Genomic DNA, 18,376 nt, shown 5'->3' with positions numbered 1-18,376 from the left:
GCGCTCCCCAGGGCAGGGCTCCGGCGCGGGGTGAGCCTGGGGCCGCACCGCAATTGCTTGGATGCAGTTTTTTTCTCTGAAATAATGTGGCTGGAAGTTGCTAAAGCGATGGTGCGTCCCGGCCCTCTGGAGCCATTGTCCCCCCGCCCCACTGCCGTGTCGGAGTCATGTCTAACCCTGGGCCCCATGGCCCGGCTGCACTACATGCCAGACATTTGCCTGGCTGTCCTAGGCCAGCAGCAGCAGCGCGCCCAGCTTAGCACAGGGCAAAGTGTCTGACCCCCCAAAGGTATCAGCCCGAATCCGTGTAAGTGACTCTGGCCCTGATCCGAGGCCCGCTGCACGCAGTGTGTCTCTGTCCCTGAGTCGGGGGCATGTTTAAGATCCTTTTTTACGAGACTTGTATTTATTGGTGCAGTCTCTCCCCTCCCCCCGCCCCTCGCATGAGAGCGGCTCAGGCCATCCGGGCTCGGTGGACTGGTTGGCATTTCGTAGGTAGCCTCCAGCGAAAGGAAGCGGGAAGTTTCCCTTGCAGCCGCTTGCCAGGCGCAGGTGTAACGGGGAAGCGCCCGCTAACCGCCGGGCAGGGCTCCGGGGAGACCCACCCGGGCGCTCTGGTTTCTTGCCTTCGTCTATTGAGCGCACCCCTGCCGCCTGCCCGGGGAGCGCCTGGCCTGGGCTTGCCGCAGCCTGGGAGCAGTGGAGAATTGGGCCCGATCCTGCAATGGCTGTTGCAGTACCTCGGAGTTTTGCCTGGTGGCAGGCTCGGGCCCTGCCCCAGCTGGGCAGCGTGAGCGGCCCGGGACCAGCAGCGGCCTGGCAAAGCAAGCGGGGACAGTGCCTGGCCAGCAACGGTGTGATCAGCCCCTGCGCCATGCCAGGGCCGGGGCGGTGTGACACGACCCCTGCGCCTGCCGGCCCCCCTGCTCAGCCAAGCTTAAAGCTCCCTCGCACCCATTGAGGGAGGCGGGCCTGGGGCGCCGAGACGGTGTATTCTCGGTGCCCGTAGCAGGGCCCGGGCAATGATGTCTCCCTCAGCACTTGCAGCTTCCCAGCCCCAAACCTGGCACCCTCCCGCCCCAAGCCCTGGCAGAAGTGACCAGGCTGTGGGCTCCAGACAGCACTGGGGTGACAGCGCCCTGGGAGTGCAGTTCCGCCGGCTGGCTACAGTTGTCATCACACTACATCCCGCAGGCTTGAGGTGAATGGGATTTTCTTCGCTAGCTTTATTAACCCCCTCTCCTCTTACAGCCCTGAATTTACTTCCCGGAGCCATGAACTAGCCCCGGCAGCAGCACAGACCCCCAGGCCAGAACGGGCCAGCGGACCAGCTCGCCTGAGCCTCGTCACAGGCCACCATCCGCACCCAGCACCGACTGCACGGAGATGGGTGGCCGTCTGGATTTCATAGGTGAGTTGGCCCTGGGTCCCTCACGTGTCTCCAAAGCATAGTCCGATGACTGACACACGCAAAGCCACGGGCAACTTTTGAGCTATTCTAAAAATGGGGTTTGAAAACTTGGCGACAAAAAAATAGTTAAAGAGCTGGTTTGGCTTTTGTAAATAAATAGACCCACTTCGCTTTTTTATTTAAAAATTGATAGAAAGGTTAGATCAGATTAGATCGATTACATTAGACATTGACAAAGACAAAATACATAGTGTGTTTGTTTTTATATATAGGATGTGTGTGTGTACACATTTTATATATACATACACTGAGGAATATTTTTAATTAAAAAAACCTAAGTAGATATATTTATTTACAAAATATTACCATCATACAATTTGATATGTATATAGTTTTGGATGTATAATTTTGTTTGCACATATACACACCTATAAAAAAGAAAAGCAGCAAATCGACTATGGGAGAGCAGCATTTAAGGAATCCATACGTCCAAGGTTATTAATTATAAAACATAATTAAAGTAAAAGTACAGAACGTCAATATATTAAATTTAAAAGCTAATATTAAAATAGAGTTAATATTTAATAAGGTAGCCATGCGTTACAAAGCTGTATGCTGATAGTCTATATTTAACTGTGTAAAACTAGGAGAGTTTTCCCAAAGAAAAATGTATTGTTTAGCTGATTATCAAAGACTCTGTGATAGATTATCCATTTCACAAAAATAATATAGATATCTTTTTAAATATAGTAATAAAAACATACTAGCGCCTTTTAAATACACTATTACTTACCAGCCCTTTTCATATTGTACTATCACAGACACTTTGGAATTGGTTTAAAAGCACATCATTCATTATTCAAAGCTCATCTTTGCATATTATTCCAACTCAAGTCTGCCAGGCTCCCTGTGAAATCGTTCACAAAATTGATAACAGCAGACACACATGCAATAAAAAGATAGCCTTGGGCATCCAGAGCTCCCATTATGCAGATCAAGCCGCAATTTTCTCTAACAAAGCCTGCCCTGATTCAGGACTGGGTGTCATTTTATTTATTTATTTAGCCTTCTTCTGTTTCGTGTGTGGGTTGTGTGTGTTTTTTTTAAATTTCCCTGGCCATTCAAAGGCAGGCTGGGAGGGTTGGACTGAAAGGGGGTTCAGAGAAGTGATGCCTGGGGCAAGGCTAGTAGGGGTAAGTTTCCCTCCTCTGCCTCTTCCAGGCTGGGAGGCTCCTTCCTGAAAGCTGGCATCCCAGCTTGCTGGTAGCCTGCAAATCCAATTAGCTCCACTCTATAGAAACTCAAACTAATGATCAGTCAGCTTAGACACGCGAGAGCAAGTGGAAAAAAATCCAATTAGGCTCCTCTCCGCCTCCCAGAATTACCAGGCCGATGCAGTTCGGGAGGCCGGAGTCAGCCCCGTTTGCCATGCATCCCGCCTGCTCCCAATGGCTAAGTGCTGGGGCCTGGCTGCTCGCTTGGAGTCGCCGCCGCCCCTCTCGGTTTTATTTTTTAAACAAACTCTTCACTGCGATGCCACTTTTCAACCCCGATTTCTGCTCTCGGGGTACGTGCTGCGAGGGCACAGCTCTCCCCTGCCCTCCCTTTTTAGCCCATGGCCAGGGCTGGCTAGGTTGGGGAAAAGAATATTTAATAGTCATATTTATGTCGTCGTAAAAGCCTCCAAGCAGCCAGGCTCCTGGGGAATGAGATGAATCCAAGACGGTGGGGCTATTTTTCCCTTAATCGGATTAGCAGTGAAAGAAATACCCTTCAGATGCCATCTCGGCTGCCTCTTAACATGGCCAGCCAGAAGGATGCGTCTCCTTAATTGATAAGTACTCTCAATGTCAAACAACTGCTTTGCAATCGGCTTGTGTCGGTTTCCATGATAAATCTCTACTTTACCTCCTCCGGACTTGAGCATTTTCAGAGTCAAAGCTAATGGGTCATTAAAATATTAAATACTTCAGCTCAAAAGTTCATTCGGAAATCCAGCAAGCTGAGCCAAAGTGGGCTGGGAGCAGCGGGGTCTGTTGTCCAGCGAGGAGATGATTTCGAAATTCACCTGGATCCGTGATTGTACCTGCACCTGGCGCCTATTTAAATCTGTCTGGATCTACCGCAGTGTAGCTAAGCTTCAGAGGGGGGAAATATCCATGTCTGTGAGCTAAAATAATCCAATCTCAATTGCATCTCTTATTAAAATCATGTATTTGGAGGTTCCCACCCACCCTGTATTTTCCTGCTAACTGATCCTGAGCATCGATCATTCAAAGTTAGTTAATAGGGCTCTGGTTCCTTGATTGATTTTGCCAGAGCCTTTAGAAGCAGGTAGTGATTTTATACCTTGCCACCTTACCAGTGCACCTAGATATTTCTTAAAAGAGATTCCAGTGAAAAGAGAGTTTCTAATGGCTAGTCGCTCTTCTTTCTAACTCCTCCTGAGCTGCCCCTTTGATATTTATCTGGAGCCTGCAGCGACACGTAAATCCACCAGAAATTAACAAACTATCATATTATTAAGGGCTTCTGCTTTTAAAGTTTCCCATTCCTGGAAATTAACATCTGTTTGGTTGCGTGCGAGTCTCCTGGGCAGCCGCTTTATGACATTTTCGGTGCGATCAATGGACTGCCAGGAAGAAGAAGAAAAAGGCGTTATTTGTGTGTGTGTATTTCTCTCTGTGTATGTCTCACTTTATTCCAAACCCTCCACGGCAGTTGCTTACAAATGGTCTTGGAATTGAATTCTATCAGTATGGGGATCTTTGTGTAGGGTGAGAGGAGAGAAACATATACAGCTCACGGATAATTCCTGACAGCCACTAATACACCAAATAGCACTTTTTACTGTCCTGGATTTAGGAACAGCAGGTGAGATTTAACTGTCCATGTTAGCAATAAAACAGGCGTCCTCTAATTTTCTTTCAAGAAGACCCAATGGCATCACGCTGCCCTCAGTACTGTACATAAATCCATGCATTAAGATTCCCTTTGCTTCGATGCATTTCTTGAAGTTGGAAAGGGTCTTTAATAATCGTTTAAGTATCACTGTGAGGGAAAATGCATCGGGCTATTTTTTCCCCTATCCTTGAATAAATTGTGACTTAAAACCAAAACCAAACCAACAACAACAACAAAACCTTGGAGATTTGAAACGGAAAAAATGAATACAAAATACCCCTACAATAAAATAGGGGTTTTGTTTTGTTTTGTAAGCTCTACATATTAGGATCGTGAGATGTGGGGAAATCCTCCAACCTTGTCACTGAGCAAAATTGATCAGTTAGGATATAGTTTAGGAAACAAATATTGGAGGGTTCTTTTTTTGTTTCGTTGGTTGGTTTTGTTTGTTTAAAAAAGAACACAGCCCTGCTTTTAATTTATTTTCCTTTCTTGACCCCCACTATTCTTCAGCATTTCGGTGCAATAAGTCCGATAACTCCACAGGTCTGTTTGCATTTACTGCTGCCATTTAAATTATTCAGTGTGTTGCGGTAATTGAATCCTAAGCTTTAAAAACTAATAAACTCTCTCCTTGTCGCTGCTTTCTGAAATCACAACATCAGCCCTAACAGGTGCTGATCAAATACTATTACATTCTATTAAAAGGAAAATTCTATTCCCTGTTTTCATTTCCCTTTATAAAAGGGAAACTAAGTAAATGCATTTGAACGTTATTTAATTTTTAACGCCTTTAGTCCAATTTGGACGTTAGGGAGCGTCTACAAACTCACTTAACAGTCGTGTACGGCAATAAGTTTGTTGACGTAAATTAATCCAAAACGGAATCTCTGTGTATTTTACATTGTTCCCCTCCCCCGCGCCTTTAATTTTATCTCCAAGAGAGGCAGCCCCACGCAAATATTGGGCCGGCCGGTCAAACAGAGAAAGAAATAGGCTATTGAAAACTAAAATAATTATGTTTGGAATTTGTAAAAACACAAACATAGGGGGAAAGCCGGAGGCCCTATAGTAATTAACTAGTTGCAGTGTAAACACACACAAAATACAGTTAATAGACAGGGAGAAATGTTTCCCATTTAGTTCCTGAATTGGATTCCCCTCCCCTCCAGAGGTAAATTTAAACTAAATTCACAGTTTGCAAAAATCCCTTTCAAACCAAGATTCCTAGGGTCTGTGTTTCTCCTCTGACCCGCGCTCACCCGTGGGGTTTGCAGTCTACACGAACCCAAGTCCAGGTCTGAGAGCTCGCTCTTTTTCCAACGGGTAAGCGTAGTTCCAAAAAGGCAGTGTTCTATGGGCATATGTTTAATGACCTCTCATAAGGAATCCATGGGGGGAAAAATAGGCGAGCATGTCCCTTTCCAGCTTCAGATAAATCGCAACGGGGTAAGATTTCAGGAGAGTCCCCTGAAGTGGTGCTTAATATACTGAGAATTAAAAAGCACCAAAAAGAAAAATGTGGGAGAATAAGGGACCAAACTCTGGGCTTCAAAACCTAGGAATCCATTCTTTTCCCCCTTTGCATTTTTTAAAAATAGCTCAAGTTCTACTAGCACCATAACTAGAGCCGATGAGCAGGTAAACATCCAGCAAAACTCTTCTCTGCGTCTCAGTAAGGTGTTTACACGCTGCATAATATTTATAAACAGAAACAATAGGAAAGAGTTACATTACATTCTAAATTAATCCACCGAGGGGGAGAGGCTGTTTTGTCATTCCCATCCTGGAATTCTGTACAACTAGCATGTTAGGTAATAAACAAGGGGGGAGGGGAATGCCTCGTAATTGCAAAGCTTTGTTAAATTTCAAATCGCTAATTTCTAAGGACAACAATCGCAGATGCTATTGTAATATCCGCCACACATTATCTTAGCTAATAAATTTGACCTATTGTTCGTTTGTTAAAATGATGTCACCTTGGAACAGTCCCTAAGCTCCTATTTCAATGAATTAGGCCTTTATTGAAATCCGGGAGCCAATGGGAGGAGAGAGGCTTGTTTATTGCGTCCAATGGCAGCTGCAGGACAGAAATTAGAAGCAGAAACTCAAGGTTTGGTTCAAAAAAGATGACACAGAGCCTGTCGGGCTGGACCACTCTTGGCAAAGTTTCAGTCTGACATACACCAGGACCTACATGGATCTACTGTAAAGGAAAGCGAGCGTTTTATAGGGGAATTCATACAGTTTTGAGCCAATATTTCTATTCACCAAGGATGGATCAGCCAACGAACACACAGACCCAGCATCAACACGAACCCATCAGCTTTGGAATTGATCAGATTTTAAATAGTTCTGATCAGGAAAACTCTTCCCAGCCTGCCCCCAGAGGATCAGACAACACAAATTACCTGGGAAGCCCTGTGAGCAGAACAAGTGCCCCTTATCCTTCCCTTCCAGCTTCCTTCCCTGGCATCGGGGCGCCTTTTGAAGACTCTGGATCTTACAGTGTGAATCTGAGCTTGGCTCCAGCTGGAGTGATCAGGGTGCCAGCTCACAGACCCATCCCTGGGGCTGTGCCACCTCCAATTTCTAGTGCCATCCCAGCTATGCCAGCTGTACCCAGCCTTGGCAGCCTCAACTTCCCTTGGATGGAGAGCAGCAGGAGATTCGTAAAGGACAGATTCACAGGTAAGGGCTGATTTTTAACACGACCCTGAGAGGCTCGTTTTACCAAGAAGTTTTCTGCTACAGTCAAACTGCACTAAAACAGCATAAAAATGTGTCTGGTTTTACCCTTCCAGGTTATTAGAGCCCCCACATCCGTTACTGCACCTGGCGCAGAAAAGGAAAAGCTTTTAAAAATAGTGGGTTAGCTTCTTTGGGGCGAGGGGAGGAAGCATTACCTTGAACCCACTAATTAAGAGAAATAAATGTTCGTTATAGTTTTTGTGCCCACTGTAACGATTGCATACCCCTGCACTAACTGACCAACAACCTTGTATGGGTTGTGTGGCCATCAGATGCAGTAAGGACAGACAAAACACACAGGAACTGCGCGTTAGTTATTCCCGTATCATTGCTGGCAGAACAGACATTGCAGCCGGTTCTGGATCGCCCTGAAATTTCCATTCAGAAAATCTAATTGCCCAGATCTCGTTTTTAATCACAATCAAAGAGGGGTGGAAATGGAGTGGAGGAACTCCAGTAATCCCCATCCATAATCCGATTAGACAGTGTGTCCTGAAGAATCTAAACCTTGAATGATAATAACGGCGATTAGCATTTAAATGGGTGTAAATAAAGAGGATTCGATTTTAGAGAGAGAGAGAGAGAGAGAGAGAGAGAGAGAAGTGGGGAAACTGAGCGCCAGATACAGAATATAATCTGAAGCAAATGCTCTGAACATTGCACATCTTCTTGCAGGTTTGGCTACTGTATCTGTGGAGGATGAAGTGATGGGGGGGGAGCGGGTAAATAAAGTGTAATACTTACAGCAGAGCATTGGCAAGGATCTTCCCGCCCCCTGGAGAAATTCTAGTTTTGTTTTTGGGAAAGAGGAGAGAAAAGACGAAAACCCCGACATTAAAATGAAGAGGGATGTGCTCCATACCCCTGGGGATGGGAAGCCCACGCAGCCCCTTCTCTCCTTAATACAATAAGAACCCAAATCCTGGTTCCTCCCGTGTCCTGGGAGCTCTGCTCTCCCTTCCCAGGGCCGTGCCCTGTGCCCTGCTCCTGGGCTGCCGATCCCGACCAGGCCCTGCAGCCTGAGCAGGACTCTCGCTCTATGGCGATTGCTGAGAGGGAGCAGCCGGCCTGGGGGCAGAGGGCAGGACTGGCCGGGGGTGCTGGGCTCTCACCTGCGGTTCTGTTTGTCCCCCGGGCAGCGGCGGCCGCGCTCACCCCCTTCACCGTCACCCGGCGGATCGGGCACCCCTACCAGAACCGCACCCCGCCCAAGCGCAAGAAGCCGCGCACCTCCTTCTCCCGGGTGCAGATCTGCGAGCTGGAGAAGCGCTTCCATCGGCAGAAGTACCTGGCCTCGGCCGAGAGGGCGGCGCTCGCCAAGTCCCTCAAGATGACGGACGCGCAGGTCAAGACCTGGTTCCAGAACAGGCGGACCAAGTGGCGGTGAGTCCGGGCCTAGCTGGGCGGGCCCCTCCCGGGACCTCTGCCCTCCTCTGGGCTTCTGTTCCTGACTCCCCCCATGTAACTCCTGCGCCCTCTTCTTATTGCCCCTGACTTACCTTTCCTATGCCCCCCTCCGCCCCACCTGTCCGCTCCCAATTACCTCCCTCTCCCCTCCCCACATCTCCCCTCTCTGCCTGCTCCCATCTCCCCAGTCCCTGGCTGCCCCTTTCCCCCTCCCTTTCCTGCCCGCCTCATTTCCATGGAGGGCAGCAGGGTTTCTTTCTTCTACTCCTGGCCCCAGGCTCAGCTGCGGCCGCTCCCCACCTAGCCCCGGTTCTGCTCGGCGTATCTCTGTCCGTTTGCTCCTTGCAAAGCGAAAGCTCCATCTTTCCCGCAGTAGCTGCCAGGGTCCGGGCGGGTCTTCTTCCGGGGAATCGGGCAGATCCTTAAAAGTTAACCGAGGGGTAAAAATGGGCCCCAGGCGAGGTGTATCTCCACTTTTATGCCAGGCCGCCTGGCAAAGGCAGATATCACAGTTGGTAGATCTGCAGGCAGGGAGAAGCGCTGTCACCTCTACACCTGCTAAAAGGGCGAACCTTTAGCATTAGACGCAGGGAAAGACATTGCATAAAGAAAGGATATTTTGCTGTTCAACTTCGCCCAAAAACGATTTAATACCGAAGAAACCAGCTCGTCTGAATTGTAGAAATTGCCGGGCCTCCCTGGCGCGGCGGATTTAGAGTCGGGATGTTTTAAGAAATGTGACATTTCGCTAAACCAAACCAGGACATATTATTAGCCCGTCCCTAAACGAAGTAAAGAGCGTTGTTCTTCGTCCCGTTATTAAGACTATATGAACGTAAACATCTAGAAAGTGGCTCCATACCCTGATTTTCCGTTTCTTTATATTAAAATTTGACGAATGTAATTCGTAGCAGGAAAATTATCTTTTAAAATGTCACTTGTTTTGTCCTGATTACAGAAGGACCAAGAAAAATGAGCTAAAATCTGTTTTGGTTTCCTTTTCCCCCCCTCTCTCCAGGATGAAATATAGGTGAACAACCCTTTTAATTAAGTTTTTAAACCAGCAACATTTCACTCGAAATCTTCACTGCAGGAAAGTGGTTGTTTTAGATGATTTCATCAGAAAATATTAATGCACTTTTTATCCATTCGCGGTTGGTCTGAAAATAGAAAATAGAACATTCAAGGCGATGGATTATTGTGCATCCTGTGTTTGCTAATGGGCTTGCCTCCTTTATTTTCAACACGTAGAAAATATGGGATTTGATGTAATTATCTGCCGTATAAAATAACTTTCGGAAATACCCTGTGTCTGTAATTCGATTCCTCCAATAATCTTCACGCGCAATTCTATTGAAATATTATTTGGAAGAATATGTGTTAGTTTTCTGGTGTAAAGGGCCGGGTTGTGTTCGGGATATTTTTAGCTGTTTAAAATGGAAATAAATTCCCAAAGTACAGCCCTTTCTCTTGCATGTTAGTATGAAACATCCTGAATTAGAGGAATAAACATCCACAATACGATCACTAGTATTCGTAGCTAATAGTTTTACCTACTATATATAATATTGCTTACAAAATTATTGGTTTCTTATAACTGGGGTTTCGATATTTTTAAGCGATTGCGGTCAGATGTAAGGAAATTTCAAGCCTTGCAGCAATTATTGTAATTACCGAAGAGTATCGATAATAATGCCATAAACCCAGCGAGACGTTCAGACATATATATTAGTGGCACGAAAAAACGGTAATGAGCCAATTACCTTTGAAATGTCATCTCAACACTTTGCACACAAACCCAATAGACTGATAAATACAGCAGGCACTGGGTTGTCAGAATGGAGGGCACTAATGCTAATTTAGTAGTAGCATTAAGTGAGGATTTTTCCCAGGGACAGAGGCTGCAGGGCCCTTTGTCCTGTCTCTGGGAGCACAGATACAGTGCTGGTTCTTTTGTCCTGGCTAACGCCATGTAAATCGGAGGTTCCCCTTCTGCAGCTGCATGGCAGATGTTAGAACAACTTGTTGGAGACGCAGGCGTTAAGCGAGAAGAATACGTCTCTGTATCTACATATGGTGTGTGTGAGAGAGACAGAGTGTGTATAAACGGAACAGACAAAGGTGCTGCTCTCTAATTACACACACCTCCAAAGTGCAGTGTGGCCGGTATGGAGCCGATTCCCAGGCAGGGTCTGGGTTGCGCTGCAGTTGTGTTGGGGGCAGGCTCGGGAGAGGCCCAGGCTGCTGCGGCCAGCGGTCGGTCCCATCCCGGGCAGGGCCCTGAGGCGGACGCTGCAGTGCGCCCCAAACATCTCGCCGCAGCACGAGGGAGGCCCCCGTGGTTTGGGGCCGGCCGGGTGCTGCAGAGCTGGCGCATGTGGGGAGAGGGGCTCAGCACCCCAGGCTGAGATGCCGGGAGGCGCTGCCAAGCGCCCGGCACCCTGTTTGGGGGCGCTGCGTGGATAACCGGCTCTGTGTTTGCACAATGCCGAATGAGCGCGTTTTGGTTTGATCCCTGCCTGGCTCTCTGGGCAGAACCCCCTCCCCCCCATACCCAAGATCTGGGGAAAGGCGCTCAGAAAAGGGGGGCGGTGGACACCAAACACCTGTCCCAGGAAAAGAAATATCCCCTCCCAGTCCCCAGTCATTCAGACAGGGCGCCCAGGCCGGGCACCAGGACTCCTGTCCCCATGGTACGTGAGGCAGAGCCGGGTTGGGGAGGAACAAAGGCGTGTGGCAGACAGGCAGGGGGGTGCCAGCTGCGGGCTCCTGAACTGATCTGTGTTGTGTGTGTTTAGGAGACAGACCGCAGAGGAAAGGGAAGCGGAGAGGCAACAGGCGAGCAGGCTGATGCTCCAACTCCAGCACGACGCTTTCCAGAAATCCTTGAACGATTCAATCCAGCCCGACCCCCTCTGTCTACACAACTCCTCGCTCTTTGCACTGCAGAACCTCCAGCCCTGGGAAGAGGAAAACTCCAAGATCCCACCTGTTACCTCGCTCGTGTAAAGACTTGGGGTCGGGGCGGGAGGACAGACAGACAGCGCCTCCCCCACCTCTCCCTGCATGACTTAAGCCGGGCACGAAGCAGAGTTTGGCGGACAGTTTGCTCCAGCGAAATGACTGGTCTCTACAAGGGGTGGGCCGAGGCCAGCTTCGGGCGGCGGGACCCCCACGCCGAACTGTTCCCAGTCCGCAGCCTCCCGCCTGCAGCAAGTGGTCTGCGAGATGGTGGCTTTAGCGCCAGGTCGCTCTGCGGGATGTTTTTGTGAACGCGCTTCTCCTTTAAGCCGGGGGTCCTGGGCTTGTCAGACGGAAACTTGGACAAAGGGCTCCCGGAGGGATCGCTGGTGCCCCCCAAATCAGCCCCAGTGAACTTGCGGAGGGGATTAAACCTGAGTTTACAAACCCAAGGAGAGTGTTTGCATCTGGAACGGGTGCATGAACTTTGCAAAGAGGGTTTGCTGGGTAGCCCTTGAAGGAAGACGGGATCTTATCTCTGATGACCAGACTGGGTGTCATTTCCCCGAAAGGGGCTGGGGAAATAATCTGGAAGCGAAAGCAATTGCCAGACCTATTACTAACGTCACCCCGTTTCTTCCCGGAGGGTGTGTAACGCTCGCAGGTTATTCTATAGCCCAGGACAAAATAATCACCAGAGTATTATCATCCTGGAGAACTGGACGCTTTATCAGCTCCATTTGTAAATTCATATCGCTATCCCGTTAGGAAAGGGAAATGTCACTTTTCTTTGGTAAGAAGTGTTAAATAATTTAATTTATTTCTGCATTGAGATTTCGGGCACTATTAATATGGATATATAATAACTGGATTATTTATTCCAAAATCGGAACATAAGTATTTATGTTGGCTGTGGAACAAAAGGCTATTTTCCCCCTATTTTTAGGAGATTCTAAAAATATATATCACTTAGCAGAGGAAACTAAATGGAACTTGTGACTCATTAGCTTAGGAAACCCTATTAAACTGAAAAGCAGTAGCTTCCACCTGTCCCAGGTGAAGTTAATGTCATCTGTAATTTATTCACCATAGTAATAAGGGCTCCTTTCAGGCAACGCACTCTTTATTTTGTCCTAACCTCCTTCTAAGCTTAGCACACAGAAAGCAGACATCTTTTGCCATCGACTCTAGAGAAAGCGCCTTATGTTTCATAATAAAGAAGATCTGGGGTTGACACCGACCATGTATAATACTTTGTACTTGCTGAGATCTGTAAATAAACGTTTTCTTTAAAAACGCCTCCTGTTGTGTGTGTGCTTCGAATTCCGGGTGGGAAGGGGAAGGCAGCCAGAGCCGAGTGCCTGATCTGGGGGGAAGAGAGAGGACTCGAAAACCACAGCGCCACGTTCCTACCTCGGGGAGGGCAGAAGGATCAACTCGGGAAGGACTGACTGAAACCAGCTGCTCATACCTGATCAGGAAGGGAAAACCCTGGGGGAGGCGGGCACGCACTAAAAAGGATTTGAGCGGAGTTGATCTCTGGGCAGGATCTTTAGAGATCAAGCTGCTATAAATTATTTAAGTCAGTGGCCCTTATAATAGTAGACACTACAGAGTGATGCTGCAAGAATGGCAGATGAGGAATTAATAATCAAGTGATTCAAGTTCAATACAGAGAATGGGATTTGGTCCTGCTCTCAGAGAGCTCAGCTGCCAATTTGAGTAGGAATGAGCCCACGACAGACAGATAATATTCACCAATTCGATTTATTAGGAGAATTAGTAAATAATTATATTTAAATACTGGGCCTGTGAATATCACTGGCCAGGCACTGTACACACATGGAAAAGAGATGAGGATTATATTTGTAGAAGTATTAGTAATTTAATGGTCAGTATTACTGAAGGATCTGGCACATAAGGTGTGAATTTTACAAGCTGTATTTAGCAGGCATGAGTGACACCAGCACAGGTAGTTTTCTGACTTTGTTTTTACGGAGGGATACATAGCAGGGCTTTAGAAACCCTGCAGATATTCTAGGGGGATAGAAGCACATTGGTGCAGACATATGGATCAGCTATTTAAAATAAAACACTCTTGTGTCTTTTTAGTGCTTAAGAAATCATTTGAAATCTGCCTGCTTGCTATGCTGGGGTGTGATTCTGGGGCCTGCATTATTTTTTAATACTGAAAAATTACAAATGAAAAGAAATATGTCTGAAAGTGGGAAGTAGCTTCCTGGCATGAAGAGGCACTGGTAATAATAAATGGAGATATCCTAGCTCTGGAAGGGACCCTGAAAGGTCATCAAGTCCAGCCCCCTGCCTTCACTAGCAGGAACAAGTACTGATTTTTGCCCCAGATCCCTAAGTGGCCCCCTCAAGGATTGAACTCACAACCCTGGGGTTATCAAGCTAATGCTCAAACCACTGAGCTATCCTTCCCATTAGTCCCTATATTGCAGCATTTTGGGCCAAAGGGTGCCTCTGCAATGTCAATGGTAGTTTCTCATGCATGTTTGTAAGGAGCTAGAGCTAGATCTTTTCAGGCTCAAAATGCATCTTTCATGCATAAAGATGTGCTAGGCTATTTCTTGCCTGTCCCCTGGAGCAGCCCTCCTTGAAAATCACTTCCTGGGAGCAAGAGGAGACCACCCCACACACTGCTTAGGTGGTGGGTGGCTTTGCTCAGCCCCAAGGCATCCCTGTTTGGTGTACATGGCCAGAGGGCATACTGGAAGTGGGGAAGAGGTGTGGCCTCCAAGGTGACTCATGGTTCATGCTGGAGATGCAGAGGGCCTGACTCCATACTCTTTGTGAGATAAACACCCATCGACTTGCATGGGAGTAAGGGCTGCAGGATAGAGTCCTAAATGGCTGCATCCTATGGGTGTGATTTCATGGACTTCAGTGGGAGCAGAGTTAGGCTGAGCCTGAGTGCTTTTGAAAACCCTACCCATCGCCACCAAAGTGACATACGCAGCCTGTCCCTGGGGCCCTAGGCAGACATCTCCCTCCGAAGTCCAAGCAGCTTCATTTCCTCTCTGACAGTTGGTGACCAGCCTTTACTAACTATGCATAAAAAGCCCATATTCCACAGCTGAAACAACCAGCCAAGAATAAATGTAAACAACATCCCTCACACCATGTGCCATCCCTTAGTACCGGTGTCAGATCTCGGGCAGTTGACTGATCAAATCTGCACCTCATGCAGGAGCCATGGGCATATCCTCCTGCATGGGAAGTCCATCCATGACAGCCATGTAGGAAGGTGGGGCTTTTTCTACCTCTATACGTGCAGTGGAGTTAGTTTATTAGCATACACAGAATTTTTCGTAGGCATGGTAGCAAGCCCTAAGCTTTCTATGCACTGCGGGGTCAGGATCCTTTCCTAGATTTAGTTCTTGTAGCTAATTGATCATTATTATACATAGGGAGTGAATGTGCTAAGGTTTTCCGTAATATATAGTACGGATGAGCAACTAAAATGGGTCTGTGACTTCTGAGGCTGGCAAAGAAAGCTCTTAAAAGCAAGGTGTTTAGATCTCTGCAAAAACCTCAGAGGTAACAAAAATGATCTCAGTCAGGTAAACTAATGGGCACCATTTAAAAAAAAGTTAACATTTGCCACTCTAAAATAATTGCAGCACCACATTATCTCCTGTTCTAAGTACCGGAAGCTACCATGGTTACCGCAGCAACCTGGGGCAATGAGTGCAGTTTTTTTAATGGCACACATTAGGTGGGGTTTATATACATATTTCATGGGGGGGGGGGGAAACCCCACACATTAAAAGAACATTGTTAAGGTTGTAAAGTCAAGCACTTCAAATGTGAAGGAATGCCATCATTAAAGTTATCTGTGCAACCTTAATCCTATCCCCTGACAACATGAGAAGGACACGTGTCCCAAGCAGCTCCTGGTGATAAACGGCATCTCCAATCACCTGCATTCTGCCCTCTAACCTGTCTCAGGCAGGAGCACATCTAATACCTCAAGCCTCTGAGCCTCTTTCAAACATATTCCAGTAAAACAAAATCAAATGGATCCTGCCACAATTATTTCCTTCTCCCCAAATCCTTCATGTATATCAGGTAAAAGGAAGGATTGAAAATATCTAATGGTCCAGTGGTCAAGGCAAGAAGCATTCAGTACTGGACCAGAGACAGTTTAGATGTGGAATATCTTGAGAACGACCAGGGCGAGAAATGCCTATTATAGCATCCTGGAAACTGGGAATTTCATCGTCTCCAGTGATGTGTATGGCTAGCCTCTAACCTGGCCTGTTTGTGAGACACTGGGTTGTAATCACAACTATCAAGTCAAAGAAAAGTTGTCTTGGAACATTTTTAAAGAGGTAAAAAAGTTCTAATTTTTGGGCCTATACTCTGATGGTACCCCAAATCACTTGGTTTTACAGGCACTGGGCCTGGGATATAAGAAAACTAATCCACGTCTAAAACAAAAATGTTAAACTCGGACACATTTCTAAAATAAGTTTGCACTGAAATATGGCAGAAAGCAAAATACTACAGTGGTGTGTGAGGGTTAAAGAGGTTACTGACATCTGTTTGAGCTGAACTGCATAATCTACATATGACTAAGCCACACATGAGTAAGGCAGTTATCCCAAACTCCTGCCCAGGAAAAAATGTATTCTGCCAGACACTATAATATATTCACTTTCTCTGTATGTATCAGTATGCATTTACACAAAGATGTATATAAAATGTTTGTGTGTGTTTACACAAACAGGTATCCAAAAACATATGCATGTGTGGGTGCACGTGTTTACACCCGCACAGTGTATGTGTATGGGCGCATCTGCATCCTTTGCCTCACAGAGCAGGTGTACAGGGCCTGAAGAACCTACTCCAGCTACTGGGCTGGAGCAAGTTCTGCCAAATGGTTCCATAGTCGCTCCCCAGTCTAGGAAGGAGAATTGCTGCCCCCAGCCCTCCATGTATTTGCCAAGAGCACGGCTTGGCTACTCAAACAGGGTGCTAGTCTCTAAAACCAGACTCCCTTTGTACAGTGTGGCCAACTGCTACTGCATAGGCCTCTGCAGGGGTGGAAGTTTACAAAAACTACATTTTAGAAACCTCTAATAAACTAACAGAGGGTCCTGTGGCACCTTTAAGACCAACAGAAGTATTGGGAGCATAAGCTTTCGTGGGTAAGAACCTCACTTCTTCAGATGCAAGGAAAAGAAGTGAGGTTCTTACCCACGAAAAGAAGTGAGGTTCTTACCCACGAAAGCTTATGCTCCCAATACTTCTGTTAGTCTTAAAGGTGCCACAGGACCCTCTGTTGCTTTTTACAGATTCAGACTAACACGGCTACCCCTCTGATACTTGTCTAATAAACTAAACAAGTTTCCCCAGACATAAACAGATCACAGATTTAAGGCTGAATATCTTGTGACTTACCATAGTTAGAAACAAATGCTTTATTCTACCGTTAAGAGGCATTCCTGTTTTTTTAATGGTATAAGAGCTAATCTTTAGCCATTAGGGGTCTCAAGGTATTGGAGTTTAAACCTCTCACTGGCCGAGGACTGAATATTGCCCATCCTGGACCTTGGTTCAGTATCACTTTGAGAAAAATTACACATTTATTGCAGGAGGTGGGGGCGGGCTGGAGGGGAAGAAGAAAAAAGGAAATATTTATCTAGCATCTTTCTTTCTTTTTTTCTTTCTTTTTCTTGGACTGGTGGCTGTTTAACGCTTATCCAGGGTTACATCTATTAGCAATAGTCCCAGGGGAGATGGTTGAGTAGGCAGAGTAAAGATAAGGTTGGAGAGGCAGTCCAAGGTGCAAGATAAATGCAGTTTAGCATATGATTCTGCAATATATCACATGGTTATCATCACCATACATGTAATGTGTGTGTCTATATATAATATATATGAAAAACCCATATGTTTGTTGATTTAAATATACAAAAGTCAGAAAATGAAAAGTTTAAGGTTCTTGGAGTAACAATTTTCCCACATGCCACACCTTGTATAGTTGATGTATATTTTAACCTTTGACAACATAAGTATGAATATATTAAGCTACAACATTCAAAAACAGCAATTCTGCAATGTGACCAGATTAGCCTTATTCTTAAACTTCTAACTGTAAAGATACATTAACAGGCATTGTATTTTAATTTCCCTGTTATTTTTTTAAAGCAGCCTTAAATCACACGGTGTCAACTAGCAGAGCTTACGTAAAAATACTCAGATAGCACACAGCAGGCTGAGTTATAATGCATAATAATACCTTGCTCTTATGTAGAGCTTCTCATCAGATTGTGAAGCACTTTACAAAGGTTAGTATCATTACCTCCATTTGACAAGTGGGGAAATTGAGGCACAGAGAGCTGAGGTCTGACTTGCCCAAGGTCATGCAGCAGCAGACCTAGGACTACAACCCAGGTTTCCTGACTTCAACTTCAGTGCTCTATCCACTAGGCAACACTGCCTCTCTACATACAGCATTTTTATTAAAAAACAATTCAATTAGACATGAATAACAGCTGCATGGAAATCAAGGCAAGCTCAGCACTCTCAACTCTACTGTAGTCAAAGGGAGGTTTGCCTGAGCAAAGACTGCAGGCTTAGGCCCTCACCGAGGGTTTGCTGGGCCAGCTTTTCAAGAGTTCAGTATCCAATGGCTCCCATTTAGGCACCTAAATAAGCAGCCAGATATTCAGAAAAGCTTAGTCCACTGGCAACTGCTGGATGCTGGGCACTTTTGGAAATTGCTCCTGGCATGAATACCTATGGGACATGTTTGTGTCAGAGAAGGTTTTCTCTTGGTTCTTGGACAAATACATGCACTGCCTGAGAACCAACTTGGGTGCTCTTTGTACAAGTCTCGGAAAAATAAGCTTGGGGGTTGAAAACAGTTTTGTCCCCTCTGCACTAACAATTATGCCCCCTTCAGCACGA

The 18,376-nt window shown here is 46.4% G+C and overlaps 1 protein-coding gene across 1 annotated transcript; it reads left to right on the top strand.

Moving 5' to 3' along the window:
- The first annotated feature begins 6,591 nt into the window (after positions 1-6,591).
- Positions 6,592-11,482, top strand: TLX3 (T cell leukemia homeobox 3). The gene is made up of 3 exons (XM_065410028.1): positions 6,592-7,006; positions 8,206-8,449; positions 11,272-11,482. Exons 1-3 carry the CDS (start codon positions 6,592-6,594, stop codon positions 11,480-11,482), a joined length of 870 nt encoding a protein of 289 aa, XP_065266100.1.
- Positions 11,483-18,376: the final 6,894 nt, after the last annotated feature.

Source organism: Emys orbicularis, chromosome 8 (assembly GCF_028017835.1).
Source record: "Emys orbicularis isolate rEmyOrb1 chromosome 8, rEmyOrb1.hap1, whole genome shotgun sequence".
NCBI lineage: Eukaryota > Metazoa > Chordata > Testudines > Emydidae > Emys > Emys orbicularis.
This window is presented reverse-complemented; position numbering and strand designations above follow the sequence as displayed.

Excerpts from the sequence above, each read along its gene's own strand:
- TLX3 (XM_065410028.1), top strand. The coding sequence starts at position 6,592 with ATGGATCAGCCAACGAACACACAGACCCAGCATCAACACGAACCCATC. Across the intron at positions 7,007-8,205 it reads CGTAAAGGACAGATTCACAG|CGGCGGCCGCGCTCACCCCC; the intron begins GTAAGGGCTGAT and ends TCCCCCGGGCAG. Across the intron at positions 8,450-11,271 it reads AACAGGCGGACCAAGTGGCG|GAGACAGACCGCAGAGGAAA; the intron begins GTGAGTCCGGGC and ends GTGTGTGTTTAG.